General features: G+C 41.2%; 1 protein-coding gene across 5 annotated transcripts in view; it reads right to left on the reverse strand.

Moving 5' to 3' along the window:
* DRP2 (dystrophin related protein 2) overlaps positions 1-24346 on the reverse strand; it is a 44909-nt gene that overhangs the window by 17008 nt on the left and 3555 nt on the right. For 4 of the 5 annotated variants that reach the window (XM_079124352.1, XM_079124353.1, XM_079124351.1 and 1 more), the window contains 9 exons: positions 14675-14852; positions 10206-10369; positions 8512-8668; positions 7197-7317; positions 4676-4944; positions 4165-4311; positions 3633-3711; positions 1869-1929; positions 1515-1576 (listed from right to left, as the gene is read on the reverse strand). In XM_079124352.1, the coding sequence (XP_078980478.1) occupies positions 1515-1576; positions 1869-1929; positions 3633-3711; positions 4165-4311; positions 4676-4944; positions 7197-7317; positions 8512-8668; positions 10206-10369; positions 14675-14791 (1177 nt within the window). In that variant the 5' untranslated portion in view covers positions 14792-14852. Of the gene's footprint in view, positions 1-1514; positions 1577-1868; positions 1930-3632; positions 3712-4164; positions 4312-4675; positions 4945-7196; positions 7318-8511; positions 8669-10205; positions 10370-11805; positions 11918-14674; positions 14853-24346 lie in introns of those variants that run through there. The other variant, XM_079124355.1, reaches the window with a different exon arrangement.

Raw genomic sequence — 24346 nt, forward strand, 5'->3', positions numbered from 1 at the left:
CTAGTGGAAGTGTGAACTTATATAATCACCTTGAAAAACAACTCAGGTATTACCTATAAAAATGAAACGCTCATGTCTCCTACCACAGTCAGGTATATATCCCACAGCAGTGATTTACAAACATTTTTTGACCAAGATTCATAGTAAGAAATTCATTTTACATCATGACTTAGTATGCAAACACTCTTGTGTGCCTGTATAAATAACTTAAACATGTCAGAAAAAAATTGTAACTAGATTCAATAATGTAAAAACAAAATTTAATATCAAATATAGCTCTTGCTAAGGATCTGTTGCATGTTGACATTTCCTAGTCCATTTCAGTTTTTTAATGCTTGTTAAAACACACCAAAATGATGCTATAATCTGTAGACTGAAAAATATGCCTTGGAGAAAGTGTTGCACATGTACCAGAAGACATGCACAAGAAATCCTCTGCAGCATTGTTCTTTTTACCTCCAAACTAGAAACCCACATGTTCATCAACAGTAGAATGAATAAAGAAACTGCTATATACAATGGAACACACTAGAGCAGTGCAAATGAATGAACTACATTCGCCTGCATCAACATGGATAAAATTTGCAACATAATGATGACCCTCTCTTAGTAGTCAACAATAAGGCACACAAAAGTCACGCTCATTGAGCTTGGACAGCATCTTTCAAAGCAGATTAGACCTCACATCTAGAGACATAATTCCCTAATATAATTATAGAATGGTTGGAGGGAAATGTAGAGCCTCCAGTTGAGGAAGGTGTAGAGGGGAAAGAAAAGAAGGCTTTTGGAGAAAAGACACAGCACTCACTTCTGTTCTACCTGCTTCTTGGCTGAGGTTCCCTTCTATTCTTTTCAAAAAAACACTATATTGAGGTATGATTGACATACAAAAATCTGTACATATTTGATTAATATAAAACATCATGAGTTTGTAGATACTCATATACTGTGAAATCATCACCACCATCTATGTCATAAACCCATCCATCACCTCCAAAAGTTTCCTCCTGTCCCCTTATTTGTTATTATTATTATTAGTAGTAGTAGTATTAGTAATAGTAGTAGTGCAGTAGCAGTAGTAGTAGGTGTGTCATAAGAACATTTAACATAAGATCTATCCTCTTAGAAAAAATGTTTAAGTATGAAAACAGTACTATTAATTACAGGTACTACGTTGTGTACTAGAGCTCTAGGACTTATTCATCTTGCATAATTGAAACTTTTTAGCCTTTGACCAATATTTCATTTTCTCCTCCACCAGGCCCTGAAACCCACCATTCTACTCTCGCATTCTATGAGTTTATTTTAGATTCCTTACATAAGTGAAATCATGTGCTATTTGTCTTTCTGTGCCTAGCTCATTTCACAAATGGCAGGATTTCTTTCTAAGGCTCAACAGTATTCCACTGTGTGTAGATATAACATTTTCTCCATTCATTCATCCACTGATGTACACTGCAGGACAAAGGGAACTGTATAGATCCCCAACCTATACAGATACCCCACATTCTTACCTAAGGTTTGGTATAACTCAGTCATCTTGGGATGGTCCCAGCATGTGGTCTGAGCCTGGTGGCTACAAAAAAAGCATCAATAGCGCCAGCATCCACCCCATCCCCAACACACACAGTGGTACATTCAGTGATAGGTTGGATATAAGAAGCTGCAGTGGAACCCTGAAGGTCCCAAAGCACAAGGGTTCACCTTTACCCAGGTGGAATATTGAGCTCTTGAGATGAGTAGGAGGAAAAACTGGAGTAGATGGAGAAAACCCGATAGACAAGGAATGATGGGGAAGGTAGCAAAAGGACAAGCAAGGGACGGGTGGGCAGGTGACTGACCAGCTTCTGATTCTGATGACCACTCACTTGATGTAGTAGGGAACTTTATTAGGTGAAATTGCTCTTTCCCAGGGAACCTGGACAGAGGCTGGTAAAGGAGAAGAGAAAGAGAAAGCAAGCTGGCTATGGGCCACTAATGGTCTTCAGGCCTTCTGTCTCCTGGCCATTCCCCTGCTCTACCCTCCCCAAAGGTAATCAAGCCCCAAAGGAGACCTCTGACTCTCACTACCAGTTCTTAATAGCCCTGAGGATAGGTAAACACTTCTAATGAACACACCTCTCTCTGATGTTGGGGAAGGGGGAAAAGTTGTCACTGATGCCCTAACACATCAGAAATGTGGCTATGGCACAAACAGGAATACATGACATTGGCTACCCTGACATTCTTCTCCCTGAACAAGCTTCCACTTCTATCCATTTAGCTGCAGGCAGCTGAACTGATCCTGTGGATATGAAGTGGACCCTATTTTCCTCATGGGGCTTAAAGCCCTTCCACAAAAAGGTCAAGCCTCTCATTCTGTAGGAAGAGGGGAATAGCACTGCCCATTTCTCTCCTTTCCCCACCCCACCTGCCTCTCATGAGGAACTCTGGAAATTCATGCCTCTACCATCCCTGTCTTTATGTCCCAGATCTCCTAGGAGAGACTCAGCTTGTATGACTAACATGCTCACTGCAGTTTCCCTGAGTACAAGAATCCTCTATGGGTGTAGATGCATGTCATTGTTTATAATAGCAACAAACCTAACCATGGTTAATGATTATGGATCTCCTACTATGTGCCAGATTAGATATCCTCATGATTTGTGTACATATCTAATTTTCCTTTCTGTATATCTTTACTGTATCCACTGCTACCCATCTGGTCTGGGTGACCATCATCCCTCAGCTGGATTACTGCAGTGTGCTTCCTAACAGTTCTCCCTGATCCCATTCTTGCCCCCACAAAACCTAGTCTTAACACTATGCTCAAACATAAGTCAGATCATGTCATCACTCATGTCAAACCCTGCCAAGGTACCTCCATTCTATTCAGAGTAAAATCCCAAGTTCTTACTTTCACCAACAAGGCCCTCTGTGCTCTGGCCTCCCCACTCTTTTTGCTGTATTCCACATGGGCCTACTTGCTGTTCCTCAGCACACCTCTACTTTAAGAACCTCAAATTTCTGCCTGGTATCTTCCCTCAGCTATCCGCATGGTTCATTCTTTCAATTGCTTTAGGCTTCTGTTCAATTGTTACCCTCTGAGTGAGGCTTCTGCAATACCTTTTCCCTTAAGTCAAGTACTCCCTAACCATGCCTTCCTAGCTCTATTTTTTCCATAGCACTTGTTACCAATTGACCTTATACATATTTTACTTATTGGTTTGTAATATGGCTTTCTTCACTAGAATGTAAGCTGTCCAAGTCAGAGGTTTTTGTCTGTTTCATTCATGGATGCAGCTCCAGTGTCTAGAAAAGTATCTGACCCACAATATACACTGTTGAACAAATAAAGTCTTTTAATTCCCATGACCTGATGAGTTGCATAATATTTTCCCTCTTTTTACAGATAGGAAAATTGAGGTTCAGAAAGGTTTTTCAAGTTTGTACAGCTACTAAATTGAGGTACAGTGACTCAGACTCAGGTATCTCTGGTTGGATAACCTGTTCTTTTTAACTACCGCTTTGCTTTATCCTTATTGCTATCTAAAGTATCCTAGGCTCCACCAGGTCCCCAGGGAGAAAAAAGTAGATTCTCTTGGAAGGTGACTGAGGTTCTGCTAAAGTGAAGTTCAGTTTGGCTCACGTACAAGAGAGGAAGTGCTGTGACCCAGGTCCAAAGTCCCGATGGGCATCCTGGAGCTGCTTAAGCCTCTCACCAACTGATACCTATGGAAAGAACAGGAAGAAAAGCAGTGAATTTATTCTAGTTATTCAGTTTGGGATCCCCAGGTGCCAACAGAAATCTTCATGTACTTATAGACTTATAGTCTGGCTTTTCTCTGGTTCCAGCCCCTTTGATCATCACCCAACTCCTAGCCCTCTCCCGCTCTCCCAAGCAGAGAAGAGCCTCCCTAACTCTAGGTCACAGTGATTCTTTCCTTGTCCCTGTCTACCCTGAGTGCTCAAATCTAGACAGGCCCCTCTCATACTTTCAGTTCAATCATTCCCTGCAGCTCAGAGGTAAGAAGCCTGTTCCCAGATCACACATTCTTCACTACTATTTTTCCATGTAGGTTTTATTTTAATACCCCTTCATTTCCTTTGTGCCTGAAGAAGTTTTCCTCAAGCCTAGTTACACTGAGGTGCTTCCCCATCCCTCACTCCAGGCTGCTTTTCTACCTGTAGCTGTTTCCACCGGATGTTGATCTGCTCCAGGGCCCGGGAATTCTCCATTGACAAGTGCACATCAGAAATGGCAAGCTGGTGTGCCAGATCATTCACCAACTTCACTCCATCTTTCATGGGGGAAAATTCTTCTTTGAATAGCTGGAGAAGCAGGACCAAAGTGCCACAACAGAGAGTGGGAAAGAGAACTGATTAGTCATTGATCTCAACTCTTTCCTCTTTACCCAGAGGTTTTCTTTCAATAACACAACTTGGGTGCTTTCCTATTAGGGCAACAAGACTAAGTGTGTGTGGCCACTGTTCTCATACTCATCTTCTGCTCATTGTAGAAAAACAAGAGAAAAATAGAGGGAACTACAGCCAAACCAGTCCCAAATCTAGAACATAAACCAGAAGAATTCGTGTCCAAGCCAACAGTGGAGTCTCAGCAGAAGGAACATTGTCAGGGATCAGAAAAGCATCAGGTCTCAGATGTGATTATAATTAGGGGAGAGGTCCTGTATACCTTAATAGCCTGGATGTGCTCTGGAAGTGAATCAATGAAGAGATCCCCAATGGGTTCCCAAGTGCCTCGGACTCCCTCAGCTTGGGTCAGAGTAGTGCTCAACTCCTCCATCGCCCCTTGGATCTCCAACAGCTGCTCCAGAGTACGCTCAATATGACGGTGCTGGTCCACACAGCGGGCTGTCAGTTTCTCCCATAGTTCACTGGCTACTGTCGCCTGCTTCCATACAAAGCGGCTTAGATTCTGGATCCGTTGTCTGGGGGAGGTGTCTACAAGTGCAGACAGGAAGTCAGGTCAGACTAAACAGGCCAGAGCAGCCCAAGAAAAGACAGAGACAGACATCCCTTTGTAAAATGTGTGTGTATAGGTGCATATGTTTATACATGTTTACATATATATTCATACTCACACAAATACACATTTTACATGGTTGAGTTCCTTTAGCATATTCAAATTTCTTTTTGAAATTAAACTTTAGTTTGAGATTATTATAGATTTCCAGATAGTTGTAAGAAATCATACAAAGATTTCATGCCCCCTTTACCCAAATGGCAACATCTTGTACAACTATAGTATAATATTACAACCAGGATTTTGACATTGACACAGTCCACCAACTTTTTTTAGAGTTCCCATTTTAGTTATTTGCAATTTTATCACATTGGTCCATGTGTCCACCACCAGTCAAGAGACAATTTTGGTTTTTCCTACTTACTATATCATCAAGTCTTCTTCATATTTTAAACAAATTGGTTAGGTAAGTAATAAAATATTTTGGGATATGTAGTGGGTGAATCTTCCTCAGTCCTATTCATATGGCCCTGAATGGTTTTGCATTAGTATCTGCTGTCCACTTATATCCAAAGAAGGGAGGCATTTTATGAAATTTCAGTTCAGACAATGTTGGTATAAAGTGCCCAGCTTTTCTTCATAGACTCCTAGATTGTAGGTCTCCTCATCCTCCTTTAGACTTCCCCTTGGAAGAAGATTCAGAGCCCTAAAACCTCAGACTAATTGGAATTGTCTTGCTTTCTCTTTTTTTTAAATTTATTTTTATTGTACACAAATGGGATACATATTGTTTCTCTGTTTGTACATGAAATAAAGGTATACCATTTGTGTAGACATACATTTATGTAGGGTAATAGTGTTTGATTCATTCTGTTATTTTTTTGCCTTTCCCCCACCCCTCCCACCCCTCTTTTCCCTCTATACAGTCCCTCCTTCCTCCATTCTTGCCCCCCTCCCACCTCCCACTATGTGTCATCATCTGCTTATCAGGGAGATCATTCATCCTTTGGTTTTTTGAGATTGGCTTATCTCACTTAGCATGATATTCTCCAATTTCATCCATCTGCCTGCAAATGCCATAATTTTATTATTCTTTATGGCTGAGTAATATTCCATTGTATATATGTACCACAGCTTCTTTATCCATTCATCAATTGAAGGGCATCTAGGTTGGTTCCACAATCTGTATTGTGAATTGAGCAGCAATGAACATTGATGTGGCTGCATCTCTGTAGTATGTTGATTTTAAGTCCTTTGGGTGTAAACCGAGGAGTGGGATAGCTGGGTCAAATGGTGGTTCCATTCGAAGCATGTCTTATCTGTGGCCCATTGGGCAACAAATTAAGTACCAGCCCTCCTACTGAGAGGCTAGAAATAAACAGAGAGTGAATGGATCTGACAAAGGGCTCAATTAGTAAAGGCTCCTCTCCAGGCTATTTACAGCCTATCTCAGAGGTTTGAGGATCCTTTTTGGAGAAGAGGGCTTGCTGGGCCATCAACCCTTGGCATCAGACCTAGTCACCATGGATCCCACCCTACTGCCTTATAAACAACTGAGAGTATCCCTCTCTATCAAGGGAAAGGGCCGGAAGTCATCAGGGTTGTTCTCAAAGAGCTATATTCAATTTTCCTCTCAAAGGTCATTGCCTAACTTTTCAGATTTTAAAAAGGTTTTTAGTTGATTAGAGTATTGCTCCATGTCCCTCTAATGTTGGAATAATTAGTATGTTTGTTGGCTTGTTATTGCTGGGGATTGAACCCAGGAACACTTTACCACCACTGAGTTATATCCCCAGCCCTATTTACTTTTTAATTTTGAGACAAGGTCTCACTAAGTTGCCAAGGGTAGCCTTGAATTTGTGATCCTCCTGCCTCAGTCTCAAGAGCTGCTGGGAAACAGTATGTTTTGAAAGGACCTACTGCTACTTTTATTCACTGTTAGTTTGATTAGAGTGTTTTAAATTTTTTTCATGTCTCATTAAAAAGCTATATGTGATGTTCCAGAGAGCCACATACAGGCTGGGCCATATGCTGGTGATCCCTGTTCCAGGTTCTGTTCTCTTTCAGCTTTTTCTTACAGTATGAATCCTGCTTCTTTCCAACTTTGAACTCACAGGAGAAAACTATCCTCCCATATAAAAATCAAGAAAATGGGTTTGGTAGGGCAGGAAGGTGTTTGTTTAGTGGTATATAGCTCAAAAAGAAGGGAATAGAGCAGAAGACCACTCACCTTTGCTCTCAGAATGAGATTCCTCTAATTCTTCAAATGGGTGCTGGGACAGGAAGGCCTGAGCTGACTCCAGTACGGAGTAAATATAGGGGCCGCGAGACTTGACTTCTTCCATAAAGGCCTGTGAAGTTTAGCAATGTGGTCAACAGGAAAGGAAAGTCTTTCGATCACTTTAAATTCCATTCTGCAATTAATAATCTTTCTTCTTGTCAGTGTAACTTGATCCCTTGGCATTACCAAATACTTTTGAGTTACCCAGACCAAAAGAAGTGCATTCCTCCCTATAGGCAGAAGAATAACTCTAACACCTGAGGTTCCATTTAATATGAAATGAGTCTGGCTATGCCACAGGATAAAGAAAATGTGGGGATCTTATTTATCTGGAAGACTCAGAAAGTCCCCTTTAAGAGACTTTTAGGAATAAAAAAACATGATAGACAGGAGTTATATTCAATTTTTAATTTTTGTGAAACATGGAGTACAAAGTCAGAAGTATATAGGTTGATGAATTTCCTTAGAGTGATTCCATCTGTGCAACCAGTATAGAGATCAGAAAACAGAACTCTACCAGCATCCCACAGAACACCCTGGTGGCCCCCTCCAGTTACTATCTCATCCTTCCCCCTAAAAGGTGGCCATGATCCTGACTAATCACCAATCAGCTTGCTTATTTTTAAACTTTATATAAGTAGAATAATAGAATATGTTTTCTTTTCATATTTGGCTGCTTTTCACTCAAGATACTATCGGTAAGTTTCATCCATGTTATGCCATGCAGTTATAGCTTATTTTCCTGTTGTATTATATTCCATTTTATTTTCTTTTTTAAGAAATATTGTTATTTTCTGATTATAGAAGCAATATATATCACTGAAATATTTAAAATTTTAGAAAATTATAAACAATAAAAATTAAAATTAATTCCAATTTCATCACTTAGAGTTAACCATTATTAACATTTAATATAGTTCCCTCCAATGTCAAGATATAAATATGTATAAATGCATGCATATCTACACACATTTTCATACAATTGAGATTCATCTGAATATAGTTTTGTATTCTGTGCATTTTCACCTGACATCATATTGTGTTCATTTCCCCCATGTCCCTATTAAAAATCAAGGCAGGATTTTAAATACGACAGAAAGATTTAGTCTGTGATGTACTATCCACAGACTACTAGGACTGCATACAGCCTCCTGTTGCTTTGGGTGTCTAAGCAGAGCTGGGTGCCTGTCTATCAGTGTATTATGGAAGGGACTCTTCCCGTGTTGAGAGGCTATACACCATGGCCTCCAGGATTCTAACCTACCGCATGTGTCTCCTTCTCCTGTTGCACCAGGGCCACATCCCCTTGTAGGGGCAGCTGAGCTGATAACTCCTCATCCTTTTGGCTGAGCCAGTCAATAATTTCTTGTAGAGGGAGCTGAAGCTTTCCACTGTGGTCTGAGAAGGCCTCTAGGCGAGCACTGAACACAATGGGTAAGACCAGGGTTGTTAAATCTTCTTTTTAAGTGGTAAAACATTTATCCTCAAACGACCATTTATGCGGAACTTTAATACATAAAACAGATTCAAGAATATCTGCTCTAGCTGAAGTGGAAGAGGGCCCAAATCCCTCCTTCCTACCCATCCACAGAAGCTCCTGAGGCCCCTCCAAATGGATCACAGTACTGAAACCGATGAGTCAAACCATAGGTAGTCAGATAACCCAAATTCAAATAGCTTAAATGTCATTTTTTAAAATATCAGTTACCTCAGTTGAATGCCCAGTATCAGGCTGGGAAGGGAAGAAAACAACAGAGGCATTAGGGATGACAGCTGTTCCCCTCTCGCCCTAGAAGAATCCAAATCACATAAAGCCTGCTCTAAGCCTATCTTCTAAGCAGGAGAAGATGTGGAAAGTGGAAAGGCAAGGTGGATGACTGATCAGGGGCACACATATGTGCAAGGACGCATACAAATATAAGCAGCCTGAGGGACCCAAAGAATGACAAAGAGTATTGGCTAAAGGCATAAGATATGGAAGAAAAAATGTGTACCATATAATCATCTCTGTCTGCCTCCCCTTTCCCCCACAAATTAAACATGAGCTGAGGTCCCAGTGGTAAGAAGTTGGAGGCCAGGCAAGGTTGAGTGCGGCCATTGAGCCAATTTCCCTTAGCTGGCAATAACATCTTTATGTACTGCTTCCTTAACCTGGGCCAACCCTTTACCTAAATCATTGATTCAATTAATTCTCACAACAACCTTATGGGGTAGGCACCAGTGTTGTCAAGAGAGGTTAAGTAGTTTGCCAAGGTCACACAGTTAAGTCACTGGTAGTACTATGATTCAAACCCAGATTTATCTGACTCCAGAGCCCACCAGGAGCCAGGAGTTTGGGCTTTGATGATAGGGGGTGGAGAGGAAAAATGTCAGGCACACACAGAGGGGTAGGGGAAAGAGAATGACACACAGCAATTGTCTCCAGGCTCTTACTATGTTTCGCCTAGCTGGGCTGAAAAACTAATGGATGGGAATAGAGGGCATAAAAAGAGGGAAACAAACATGAGACCCACCAAGATAGAGGACAGCTATGAGAGGAAGAGGAGGAGGAGGGAATCATTTCCTTCGTGTACACATCAGGACATTTAAGTTTAGAAATCATTTCAAATCTTTTTTGAATTCTCGTGACAACATTGAGGTAGTGAGGACAGGTATTATTCCTTCACTTGTTTTTTTTCCCTTGAAACAGAACAAAAAACAAGTAGAAGCTAATATTCTGAGAACTCAAATAACTTATCCAAAGTGACACAACTACTTAAAATTGAGGCTTAAATTTAAATGTCCTAAATTCTAATTCAGCGTTCTTTTCCCAGTGCCAGAGAAAGATGGGGAGAAGTGGATAGTAAGGCTGAGAAAAGGAGGGGACACAGGCTTAAGAGGAGAATGACAAGTTGCAGCAGCTAAAGAAGCCCAATGCTGTCATAGCCAGGATACCTGTTTCTAGGGGTCAGGCCTTACCGGAGGTTGTGAGACTTCTTTTTTATTTCATTCCAACACAGATTCATGGCTGATGGTTCCAGAGGGTCAACGGCACCAATAGACCCATTCAACAGCTTTGGACTTAGGCAGGGAACCCTGGCATCATCCTGAGAAGGTGCAGGGGAGGTGACAGCAGCTCTAACCTGGACAGAAACAGAGACATCCTTTGATCCCTGGAGTGTGTCATGCCCTGATCTATGCCTAGCCAAGGGTGGAACAAGAGTGAACAAAGGGAGAGAAGGGCTGGTCCTAGGGTTCAGAAATCCTATTTTCTGTGAGTGTGTTCAGGGGATGAGATATAAAAAGAGTCTGTGACCCTATTCATTGCAAGGCCTTCTCTTGGTACAGGTCAGTCCATAGAAATGTTGACTACTATTATTATTACTCTTCTTTTATTTTCTTTCTTTTTTGGGGGGTGTGGGTATCAGGGAATGAACTCAGAAACACTTGACCACTGAGCCACATCCCCAGCCCTAATTTGTATTTTATTTAGATACTCAGCTCACTGAGTTGCTTAGCGCCTTGCTTTTGCTGAGGCTGGCTTTGAACTCACAATCCTCCTGCCTCAGCCTCCTGAGCCGCTGGGATTATAGGTATGTGCCACTACACCCACCATTTCTACTCTGCTTATTGTAAATTCTTCCAGGACCACTGCCCAGATGGGATTCTGGAAGTACTTTTGCATTAAGTAAGAAGCTGGTTGGAATTGTCCAAATGCTGACAACCACAGCATTCAAACTGAGCCATAGGCTCATATTTCAGGGTCCCACAGTTTAACTGACCTTCTAGAAAATAAAGCTGAGGGATAAGCCCATAAAGATTCAGAAAGGGAGCAGAATAGCCATAAAGAGCTATCAGTAGCAGATATTCTGCTTCCCAAATGGACCTAAGCCTTTATGTGGTCTCTTCATTTTCCCACCTGTATATCCCACCAGTCAGAAAGGTTGGAAATCATCCTGAAGAGCACTGGTCAGAACATGAACATGAACTAAGAAAAGGCTCAGGCAGCAATCTGAATCCTGATCTCCAAAGGACTTTGACCCAGAGTCAGCACCCAAGAGGACAAGCCATGGAGCTTGCTAAGTTCTAGCCCTAGGAACTCTGGCTCATAGTCCATCACTTGCTCTTCCATGTACTGGTATTAGGTTATTGTGTATTAGGTTATTGTGGGGTTTTGGGGAAGGGTAGCTATGTCAAATAGCCTTTAAGAAAGTAGCTACTGCACGATCCCAGGTCTGTCCAGTCAGAAATCAGGATGGGTGGAGGAAAAGGAAATTAGAGTAGGAAATCTCAGTTTGGGCTGCTCCACCCCAGGTGGAGACCCACAGGTCTGCCTGTCTACCTTCCTGCCTTCCTGTGGAAAGAAACTGGCTCTGCTAGTGGCTGAGACTCCTGTAATCTCCTCTCCCTTCAAATCATACTTCCTCCTCACACAAACTCTCCAGGCAATCTAGGAAATCAATCATCTCATTAAGACCACAGCTCACAACCACACCATGAAAGCAAAGTGAGGGAGTTGCCAAGCTCTGGGGACCATGCTTAGGACTCAGCCACCCTGTGGCTCCAGAGCTGACCCTACCTGTGCTGCCTTGGGAGTCCATGGCCAGATCAGGCAGCTCCATGATTATCCTTCAGCAGGAATCCAGACCACAGACAGGCAGAGTCCTGATGAGCTCTGAGCAAGCCTGCTCAGGGAGGCAGGAAGAACTGAGCCAGGCCAGGAGGCGGGGGCTGTCACCCTGTTTGTTTATTGACCCCCCAGGAATCTGGAGGGGGCGGCTATGTCAGGGCCTGGCTGTTGAATCGAAGCTTTGTTCCTGGGGAATTCCGGCTCACTCCCAACTGGGCCCTCCACACCGGGGCCAGGATGGCCCTCCCAGGCTGGCAAGGATAGCAGGAGTGGGACTGGACATTCCATGGTGCTTAGGAGGGACATGCAGAGGGTAGTTTCTGTTGATTTATTTTCCCTTTCCATGGAAGACACAAAGGGCTCACTCCACCTCCAGGTTCACCCATCCTCTGAGGTGGAAGAAAGGATCAGACCACTTTGGTGACAAACCTCTGGTAAGCAATTTCCCCAAGGCCTGGCAGGAGGATAAGTCTGAGAGAAAGATAAGCCTTCTCCTCAACTAAGTAACTAAGTAAGCTTCCTCAGAGACAGTGATGAATATGTGTGGCACACCTGTGGACAGAGCCATGGGATGGCAGGATCAGGAAGCTAAGGCAGTAGAATCGCTTTGAATTTAATTATCATTGAATGAGTGCAGGGGCCAGAAGATTCACTGGAGCCCACTGTGAAAATATGGGAATGCTCTGCCCTGGCTTTGTGAGGCAGAGAGGATTGAAGGAAGAGTCATAACACTGAGATTTCTCACTGTACCCTGAGGACAGAAGGACATCGATGGCCTCTGGACTTCCCTTTGGACCTGTTCAGGAGAGGGAGGGGGCAATGGAACCTAACAGCTCCGTGCAGGATGCCAGTGTCAAAGAGGCTCCTGTGCCCGCCCATGAGATGCTTGGTGGAGCCCAGGAAAGCCCTTTCCCATAAGTCACTGATCAAAGGGCAGAGCCCTTCCTGGAAGTGGCTGCTCTTCTCCAACTCTAGCAGACTTGCCTGGGCAAAGGTTAACATTCCTGAACTGGGTTCCCACCCCTCAGCACTTAGGGAAAACACTTCATTTTTACCAAAAAGAGTTCTGTTCTCATCCTCATTTATCTCCCACAGAGTCTTCTGGGCTTTCCACAGTTCTACATTGTTTCCATGCTGAGGTCCACCTACAGGAATAGTTGGAACAGCTGTCTGACCCTTTCTAGTGGTCTGGGGTGGAGCCAACTCGGGAGGCTAGGGAATGACAGGTCAAGAGTAGGGAGTGGCTCTAGCTCCTGGATGCAGCTTCTCTTGTTCTGGCATAACTAGGCTCAAGCCAGTCTCACAGAGTACTTTGGAGTGAATATGCCCCAGAGTTAGAAATAGTCCTTTGTGACCTAGCCATAACCAAGTTGTCCTGGCTGTCCTGGAGGAAGCACCCACGATGAGCTGGGTTCCACCCATGTTAGCCTTTAACTCCCTCCAGCCTTCTTCTTAGTTTCCTAGTTCGCCTCCACTCTCCTAGTTCGCCTTATACTCTCAAGTCCCACCTAACAGAGCCAGGCACAAAATGGGAAAATCATAAAAACTAACTGTTTTCTTTCTCTTTCCCTATCAATTGCCTTCTGCTTCTGGCTTTTGTGGCCAAGGTCTGCTTTTCACACCCCACCCACCACAGGGCTTTCTACCCATCTCTTGAAACTTTGAGACAAAGGCCATATGGAAGGAAGAGAAACTAAACCATGGCAGAAGAGAGGGGTTGGGCTATACCATTCACAATCACAAAATGAAGCCCTCAGGGCCCTCTGCCTAGGTGGTGAAGCCTGGAATGGGTGGACGATGAGCAAAGCAGCCTTTTAGAAGGGTCCAGGCATCTCAATTCGGCAACCCCAAGAAAGCCCCACTCCAGAAAAGGGGTAGGTTACTGGGGGACTCATAAGTTGACCCTGGGTTTGATAATATACTAGAGGTAGCAATTTCTCCCTAGCTAGATGTGGGAAACATTTCAGAAGGACATGACGCTCATGCTTCCTGGACCTGGACCTTCCCTCATTATCCTTCATAAAACAAGCTCCACAGAATCCATATTTTTCATCCCACTTTCTCCCTCCTTTCCTTCTCCCTATACATTTAGTTGCTCCTGCTACCCTAGCAGTGACTTAGCACTACAGTCCATTAGTGTGACTCTAGGAGACAGTGCTTGCTCACATCCCAGTGGCCCCTGGATCTCAAAGCACTGGAGGACAACCCAAAGTATACTTGTGCATCTCTCTTCAACTTTCCTTGGATCTCCCTCATTGTCAGGAAAGACAGATGTCCTCTCTAGATTACTGCCTTTCACACATCCTCTACCCTCCTACCAACATACACAGACAGATACATACACCTCCATCACTGTATTCCAAAGGAGAGGAGAGAGAGGAAAGATAGGTATGAAGCTCAGTGAGTTCTAAGCTGGGCCAGGCCAGGAACTACAGGGAATACTAGGGACTTGAGAGGAGGAGCCAATGGCATAAGAAATATACCTGCAGAATGTGAGCTATATCACAAAGCAAAGGAAGGTCTTGATTTGTCCTAGGTCGTGCCTAAGGACCATGCTATTCTGGAGCCTCCCCAGATCTGTAACCCACAGTGGGCCTTTTGGCTTTCCCAGTCCAACACCTCCCTTACACCATGCCCCCGCCAAAAAAAGAGCCTTATCAGTGATAACGGATGGACCTGAAGAGACCCCCATGCTATCCAAATGGTTTCACACATACAGAGAATACCCCTAAGCCTCATAGGTTCTTACCCCTATGTGTACCCCTAAGCCACATTCACTGTTTCTCCACAGGTCTTTCTTTTACTATTGGACTCTTACCTGAGGCTGAGGGCAGGTGCTTCGGAGACTGCTGCTCTGATGGAACCTGTCAGCAGCCCGCCACTCATGATATCGTGGGAGGGTGTAAGGGCATCCCTGCATGACCATAGGTTGCATCAGAACCAAGGCTCATGGGGGGTGAGGATGAGCAGCAGACCAACTGCTAAGCATTAAGCACCTGGAAGAGTAACAAGGAGAAATTTAGAGTCAAGACTAGAAAAAGTCAATTTAGCACCTACCCATAGATGCCTTGATCAGTTATGTAAATAAGAATTCAAAGTTTACTGATCACCTATTAGTTCTTCCTGGGTCACCATATGCCATAAAATAATCATTGATTAAGTAATTATTTATTATTTACATGCTATTCTTGATGCCAATGATACAAAGATGAATTGATGTCTGAAGTGGGTGGGGTAGGCAGTCAGGTAAGCTAATAATTATAACAGAATGCTTGCATTAAAAATGCTGTAAACAAGATTGAACTGGAAGTCTAGAGGAGCACAGAGTGCGGAATGGCTAACTCAATTTGAAAATGTGTAGATTCAGAGACACTCTATTTGAGATAAGTCTTGAAAGAAGAGCAGATGTTTGCCTATGCAGAGAAGGAGAGAAATAGAGAAGGGTATTCATGGCAGATATACCCACTTATGCAAAGGCTGATGTTGAAAAAGACATAGTATATTCAGAGAACAGTGAGTTCAACATAGCTAGAGTTTAGGAGGCACAGCAATGAAAAAGACATGGAGCCTGATCCTGAAGAGTTCACATACAGAGAGAACAAATACAGGGAAAATAAAGACCATAAAGTGTTATTTTCATTATAATAGAAGTATTTGTGGGATTGAGTAAAGAGACAGATGAGGGAAAGGTGACTTCTTTCTGGTCAGGTCAAGCACATTTAAGAGCAATGAATATGCTTGAAGTGAGTCGTGAAAATGAAATGGAACTGCCATTAGGCAAAGAAGATAAAACAAAAAATAATATTCCAAACAACACAAAAATAAAATGTGGTACGTTCAGTATGATCAGAAGACAAGGTAGCTGCTTTGTGGGGTGTAGCAGGAGATAAGGTTGGAAAATGAGGCTCTGGCCAGATTGGGCCATGCCTCAAATAACAAGCAGGGAGGCATTGAAGACAACAGGGAGGCATTGAAGACTTTGAGCAGGAGAGTAACATGACCAGATTTTCATTTTATAGAGTCCTCTTCCTGCCTTGTGGAGTGATTCTCCCAAGGGAAGAACCCATTGAGTAGATGGTATGACAGGCAGGCTGTGAGGATGAAGCAGGCAGCACAGATTGACAATACATTAGAGAGGTAAAATGTATTTGGCTCAGTGATCAATTGGATGTGAAAGGTAAGGGACATGAAAGAGTTAAGGTTCCTAATTTGGGTGAACAGTATTGCCAACAGCAAGAGGGAAGACAGGAGAAAGAAAATTTGGTGTGGTAAGAAGTGAGAATAGTGTTACATAATAGCTGTGCTTATAAGTTTTAGGTGTGAGGAGCTAAACTCAGAAATGGAGAGCTTTGAGTAAAACTTTTAAATGTACAAACCAATATACACCAATGTTCACAAATGTGATGAGGATGGGTGGCAAAGACATTACCTGTAAATGATAAAGGTGCTCTCCCTTAATGCCTGGCAAAAATACATAGAAACCCTGATCCAGCTGGGTGTGCTGGTGCATGCCTGCAATCCCAGCGGCTCAGGAAGCTGAGGCAGGAGGATCGAGAGTTCAAAGCCAGCCTCAGCAAAAGAGAGGCACTAAGCAACTCAGTGAGATTCTGTCCCTAAACAAATACAAAATAGGGCTGGGGATGTGGCTCGTGGTCCAGTGCCCCTGAGTTCAATCCCCCATACCAAAAAAAAAAAAAAAAAAAAAAAAAAAAAAAAAAGAAAGAAAGAAAGAAAGAAAGGAAACCCTGATCTAAATGGCAAGAACTGATCTCTTGAATTCCTGATGCTGATGATTACACAGCCACCATTTTTAGACTCTATTCCAGTGGTTCCCTACATTTAGGTGTAAGGGCCCCTTCTTAAAATTAAAAAAAAAATCTCACTTCACCCACTCATGCCCACAATAGTATCTGTACTTTTAGAACATACAGAGTGAGAAAAACACTGGTACATTTAAAGATCCATAGATTCCTTGCATCAAGTACTCTTCCCTCTTCCTCAGGGGTCTATGGCCCAAAGATTTTAGAAATGATTATAGATTATGAGGGCACAAAGACACTTTACAGTCAAAATCTCTAGAGACTAAACAACTACAGAGCTCCTCACTCCCAAGGAGATTCTCCAAAGAATGGTTGAAAAGATGATTCCTCTATCATCACACACTAACATAAAAAGTCAGTCACTCAGATAAAAAAATGTATTGCTATGAATGTGTTATGGGCATAAAGGCTACAAAAGGTTTGCTTTAGGACTTTTTTAAAATTTTTTATTTGTTGTTTTTAGTTATACATGGCAGTAGAATGTATTTTGACATATCATACATACATGGAGTATAATTTCCCATTTTTGTGGTTGTACATGATATGGAGTTTCACTGGTTATATATTCATATGTGAACATAGGAAAGATATGTACAATTCGTTCTGCTGTCTTTCCTATTCCTCCCCTGCTTCCTTCCCCCTACTCTACCCTGTCCAATTCAGTGGTCCTCCCATTCTCTCTCCCACGCCCCCACCCCCGGCCCAACCCCACTACCTATTGTGAGTTAGCATCCGCATATCAGAGAGAACATTCAGCCTTTGGCTTTGGGAAACTGGCTTATTTCACTTAGCATGGTAGTCTCTGGTTCCATCCATTTACCAGCAAATGCCATAATTTAATTCTTCTTTATGGCTGAGTAATATTCCATTGTGTATATGTAAACATTTTCTTTATCTTTTCAGACTTCTTTTCATATTAATATTTTATTTTGTTTCAAGGTTAATGCATGTTCTTAAAATTAAAAAACAGATTTTTTTGTGGTGCTGGGGATTGAACCCACGATCTCATGCATGCTAGGCAAATCCTCTATCACTGGGCTGTATCCTCAGACTTTAAAAGTTTAACCTCTGTAGGGCTGGGGATATAGCTCAGTTGGTAGAGTGCTTGCCTCAGAAGTGCAAGGCCCTGGGTTCAATCCCCAGCATCACAAAAAAAAAAAAAGTTTAACCTCTGTAAAAGATTGTATTTATTTGTGGTACTGGGGATCATACTCAGGGCCTTGTGCATAGTAGGCAAGCATTCCACCACTGGGTTACATCCCCAGCTCTTAATGCAAGTTATTTATAGAAAAACTGAAAAATATAAACATCTTGATGAAAACCAAAATAATCTCTAACATTACCATCCAGAGATAGTAATTACTAATGGGTTTGAAGACATGATAGTTTCTCTGTGAAAATATATAGACATGCATTTTTTAAAATAAAATGGTCATCATACTCTGCTATCATTTTGTATCCTGTTTTTTTCACTTGCTATATCATGGTCATTTTAGAATGCCATTAACTATTCCTCTAAAACATTATTTTAACAGCTGTATATATGCTAGAGAACTTTGGTTGAGGTTGTGGGCTCTCGCATCAGACAGAACTAGAGTCAAATCTATACTATTCAACCTATTAACAGTATAGCCTGGAATAAGTTAATCTCTCTGAGCTTCAGTGTCCTCATCTGCAAAATGGGTATTATGGTGATACCAGAATTATTCTAACAATTAAAATTAACCATGTATTTAAATAATTTAGCACATTGTCTGGCAATACTGCATGGCTCAGTGTTAGCTATAATCATTGTTATATAGTATTCCACTGAATGTATATACCATAATGTAACATCTAGACATATGCTTACAGTTCTTTTGTTTTATAAGTCAAACTGCAGTGAACATCTTTGTGCATATTTGTGATTATTTCCTTAGTATAATTTCCTAGAAGGGGGAATTCCTGGATTAAAACTATAGAACCAGTTTCAGGCTTGTGACACACATTTATAAATTGCCCTAGGGAAAAAAGTTATATCACTTTATACTTCTACCAACAATGTGTGAGTGCCAATTTCCCATCACACCTGCCAACAGTATGTATTATTTTATTTGCCAAGTTTACGAGTGAAAAAGGCATCTTGAGAATTACTTTGCATTTCCTTAATTACTAGAGAGGCTTAATCCCACCTCATATTTTTAGTGGCCATTTGTATTTCTTGTTTTGTAAACTATCTCTTCTTTCCTATTTTGAGATTCACTTCTCTACAAATTAACTTCCTTCTTATTCCTCTACTGACCTGATGCCAGGCTAATACTTCACAAGACAAAAGTGAGATAAACCCAGGAATCAATGAACTCATACCTTCCAATCCCAACACAGGCAGAAATGGAATTAAGCTCCTTCTAATCCCAGCATGACTATACTTTCAGACTCTTCTCCTGACTACAAACCTCAAGTCATTTCATCTCTCTAGGCCTTGGTTTGCTAGTTTGTCAAATGTTAAGTTTCTCTCTATTTATACAGAATGCCTTGTAGTCTTCCAGGCTGTCTTTTGTGATCCTCAGCACACCCTGGAAAGGTCTCAGACAGAATTATAATCCCATTTTATAGAAGAAGATACTGAAACATAAGTGAACCTAGGTCTATTAATGTCTGAGCCTATGCTCTTTGTTCTACACAGAGATTCCTCTGCTTCTCTACTTAGCTCCATCCTGCTCCAACTTACCACCTGCACATATTGATTCTCTCCCTAGTTCTCCTTTAAATCTGCAGAGGCTATGAAGAATTGGAGATGAAACAGACTTGGTTCTTAACAGGTCAAGTGGTAAATAAGACATATAAACAAAAAAGTTTAAGGGAAAATTATTCATACCTTATGTGGGACCTGGAAATCACATCATAAGAGGTCATGGAGGAGGAAATGTTCACTTCTAGTTGGAGGAATTGGGATATACTTGTGGAAGAGATGTTTTTGAGCTAAGGTGCTGGAGAAGATTTGAACACATGGAATAGTGTGGAGTATGCTTTTGGGGTGGAAATAACCCTTCTGTGCTCTCCCCTAGAACTCCTGCTAGATACCAAGTTGTAGCTTTTAGAAATAACTGAATGCTAGAAATATTCTTTTGGTTCTGGGATACATATAAGGCCCTTCCAGCAAGATTTAGGAGGAAAGATATTGTTTATCTTGGGCATAGATGGAAGTTTTTAAAATGTGTGGGAAATGCCAGGATTCCGGTATGAAAGCAAGAGTATTGGCTTATGGAAGACAAGGTCCATGCCTGATATTTATTTTAGTCCACATATTTCTAAACACAGTGCTAGGCACAAGACAGGCAGTCAATAACTGTTTTCAACTTAATTTATTGAGTTGAACTCCAATTAGGTAAGTACACAGGTCCTTAACTTTTTTGATGCAAATCCTGGGACAGAATACAAGAAAAGCTTTAGATTTACATATTTACTTGCATTGTGTGAATTGTATGCACAATGTTAGCAAGTCTTGAAATGTCAAAAAGTTGCAAACAACATAAATGCCCATTACTAGGGGACCATTTAAATAAATAATTCCATATAATGGAGGTCTACCCTCCACTAGGGGAGAGCACTATTTAAAAAGAATTAAAAACACTTTATGTGCCAATATGGAACAGCTCCTTAAGATAAATTTTAAGTAAAAACAAGAAAAAAACTAAGGTGGTTAGTCTACATTTGTATAAAAAAGGAAAATATGTGCTTAAATTTGCATAAAATAGCACTAGAAGCATACCAGAGAACCTGTTACCATCAGAGAAAAAGAACTGAACAGCTACTATTGAGAAATTCTCTCCATTCCTTTGGTATTTCCCTCTATCTTCCCCTTTTTAATAAAGAAATATACTTACAAAAATTGCATAAAGCAAAAAAATGTTCAACATCTCTAGTAATAAGAGAAATGCAAATCAAAACCACCCTAAGATTCCATCTCACCCCAATTAGAATGGCGATTATCAAAAATACAAGCAACAGGTGTTGGCGAGGATGTGGGGAGAAAGGTACACTCATACATTGCTGGTGGGGCTGCAAATTAGTGCAGCCACTCTGGAAAGCAGTGTGGAGATTCCTTAGAAAACTTGGAATGGACCCTCCATTTGACCCAGCTATCCCACTCCTTGGCCTATACCCAAAGGACTTAAAATCAGCATACTACAGAGATACAGCCACATCAATGTTCATAGCTGCTCAATTCACAATAGCCAGACTATGGAACCAACCTAGATGCCCTTCAATTGATGAGTGGATAAAGAAACTGTGGTATATATACACAATGGAATATTACTCAGCCATAAAGAATGACAAAATTATGGCATTTGCAGGCAAATGGATGAAATTGGAGAATATCATGCTAAGTGAGATAAGCCAATCTCAAAAAGCCAAAGGACGAATGATATCGCTAATAAGTGGAGGATGACACATAAAGGGGGGGAAGGAAGGGTTAATGTTAGGGTTAGAGTTAGGGTTAGGGAGGGGGGCAAGTATGGAGGAAGAAAGTACTGTATAGAGGGTAAAGAGGGGTGGGAGGGGTGGGGGGAAGGGAAAAAATAACAGAATGAATCAAACAACATTACTCTATGTAAATTTATGAATACACAAATGGTATGCCTTTACGCCATGTACAAACAGAGAAACAACATGTATCCCATTTGTTTACAATAAAAAAAAATTGCATAAAGCATATATGTAAAGTATATTGAATTATTATGTAGCAAATCCCCATATAATCACTGGCTAGGTTGAGAAATTTAATTATTATTCGCACCTCTAAGGCTCCATCAGCAGCAGCAGACACATCAATAGGATTTTTTAAAAATATTTTTTAGTTGTAGTTGGACACAATACCTTTATTTTTATTTATTTTTATGTGGTGCTGAGGATTGAACCCAGTGCCTCACATGCTCTAGGTGAGTGCTCTACCACTGAGCCACAACCCCAGCCCCTAGGATTTCTTTTTACTATTATTTCACACTTTTTGAATTTTGAACCATGTGAGCATATTATCCATTTAATAATAGCTACTTCTTCCCTCTTTCCCCACTCCTCTCCAAAATGTTATGGAGCTCTTCAATTATTTTATGGCGAGATTGGTTTGGCAGTTTTTCTGTATCCAGACAAATAATAGCAGTTACAACTTACTGTTGTATTGCATTTCATGTTTTGTATATATTAACTAAGCAGTCTACATATATTGATTCATTTAATATTCATGACAACCCTGTGAAGTAGTTACTACTGTTATATTTGATGTGCAGTGAGAAAACAGCCACAGAGGCAGTTAGTAACTTGTTCAGAGTCACACTATCAAATTGTGGTGAGGAGCTGGGATTTGTACCAAGAGTTGTGTCCTAGACTACAAGTTCACCATTACACTGTTCTGCCTGTGTAAAGTCTAGAACCCAGAATCTGAGACATTTTAGTCACTGACCCCCCCCCCCCCCAGAAGGTAGAGAGGATTTTTGGGCTACAGCTCATCAAATGCAAGTCCAAGCACAAATTCAGTGATACTACTATCTAAGCAAAGATACAATCAATTAAGAACAGACAGGATGTAGTTAAGTCTTAGGTCAGGGGCAGCACCAGGCTGGCAAATTTTGCAAAGCACTTAAATGACCTTTCTAGGGCATCTGAGAAGTAAAGTTCTGGTCAATACTCTTAGTTTGAGCTCAAAGCTTGCCCAGAACATAGAGTTCAATAAATATTTTTTGAATTAAAGAATAAGCTCTTTCCACCTAAAAACTACAGAAGTCTAGGAACCTCCATTACATAAAGACTTACAGAAGTGAACAAAGATGTCTGCTGCAGTACTGTTTGTAATAGTAAAAATATGCAATCAACTTAAATGTCCACCAACAGGGAAATGGTGAATGGATTATGTCCAAGAGATGGCATAGTGTGACAGTTAAGGACATGGGCCTGGAGCCTGGATGCTCATAATTGCATCTGGCTCTCCCACTTACTAGCACATATCTGGACATGCTCCCTAACCTTATTGTACTTCACTTCTTACATCTATAAAGCAGGGATAACAAAAAGGCCTGCCTTGTAGCCTTGTTGCAAGCAGTTATTCTATAGTTTCTGGCATTCAGTAAGTGCTCAAATACAATCTATTATGGTAGCCACTCACACGATGGAATACGATGTAGCTGTTAGAGAGCAGTAGATCTATATGAAATGGTTTAACAGATTTCAAACATTTATATTTAGGTAAAATAAAACAAATGTCAGAATAGTATGTCTGGTCGAAGTCCAATTTTGCAAAAAAAAAAAAATTTTTGACTCTACATATATATATGTACAGAAAGAAAGCCTGGGTAAATACACACCAAACTGTTTGTTGACATTATTTCTGGTGAGTTGTATGAAGGGATTCTCATACATATCAGATATATGCATATATATATATGTATATATGTATATGCATATATGTATATATATGCATATATCTGATATATGAGAATATATATATATTCTTAAATAATTTGAAGGAGAAAAAATCAAGAAATAGGGAAAGAATTCTAAGATGGAGAAGTTTGAGAAATAACAGGGAAGTGGGAAGAAGACTCCCCTTCTAGTGGGCTACAGATTCCTCTCCCCAATCTAAGGTGATGCTGTGTGACTGCTTTCCCTTTTATAGTACTGCCCCTATACTTGATGGCACGGCAGTAAGAGAGGAGACACGCTTCCCATTGGTAACTTTGTTATGTGTTCCTCAAGTAATTTCTTGCAATACAGCCAAAAACCAAAGTTGCACTTCAGATGTACCTCACTTATTGAATAAATCAGAGGAACTCAGATTGTCAAACTGAAGGGACCTTCAATATCACTTAGGCCAATCCTTTCATTTACAAATGGAAACAAGGACATGTGTTCCTTAGAAGTGAGCAGTAAAGCAATTTTGAAAAATGTTGTTTCCCCTGGAAAAAATCAGAGATATTTCCCCATGGGTGAGAATTTTGTTCTAAGAACCAATCAATGCAATAAGACAGAAATTTTTATATACTGCTAGTGGGAGTATAAGTTAGTAAACCATTTTGGAGAGTAACTTGACAATATCTCTTGAGGGTGCTGAGGTTCATACTCTGTGAGGGAACAATTCCATCTTCCTGATAGAAATAGTCAACTACACTGGGCACAGTAGTGCAAACCTAAAATTCCAGTGGTTTGGGAGGCCAAGACAGGAGGATCGTGAGTTCAAAGCCAGCCTCAGCAAAAGTGAGGTGCTAAGCAACTCAGTGAGACCCTGTCTCTAAATAAAACATGAAATAGGGCTGAGGATTTGGCTCATGGCAAAGTGCTCCTGAGTTCTATCTCCAGTACCCACACCCCAACATACACCAAAAAAGGCAGTAGTAACCTACAACTCAAGAGGTTGAGGTAGAAGGATCACAAGTTCAAAGTCAGCCTTGGCAACTTAGCAAGGCCCTAAGCAACTTACTACAACCCTGTCTCAAAATAAAAAATAAAAAGGGCTGGGGATGTGGCTCAGTAGATGAGCACCCCTGGGTTCAATCCCCACTACCAAAAAAAAATGTCACTTAAGAATATGTATGCACAATGGAATGGAATATTACTCCACCATGAAGAATGATAAAATTATGGCATTTGCAGGCAAATGGATGAAATTGGAGAATATCATGCTAAGCGAGATAAGC

This window comes from Sciurus vulgaris, assembly GCF_902686455.1.
Source record: "Sciurus vulgaris genome assembly, chromosome: X".
NCBI classification, from domain to species: domain Eukaryota; kingdom Metazoa; phylum Chordata; class Mammalia; order Rodentia; family Sciuridae; genus Sciurus; species Sciurus vulgaris.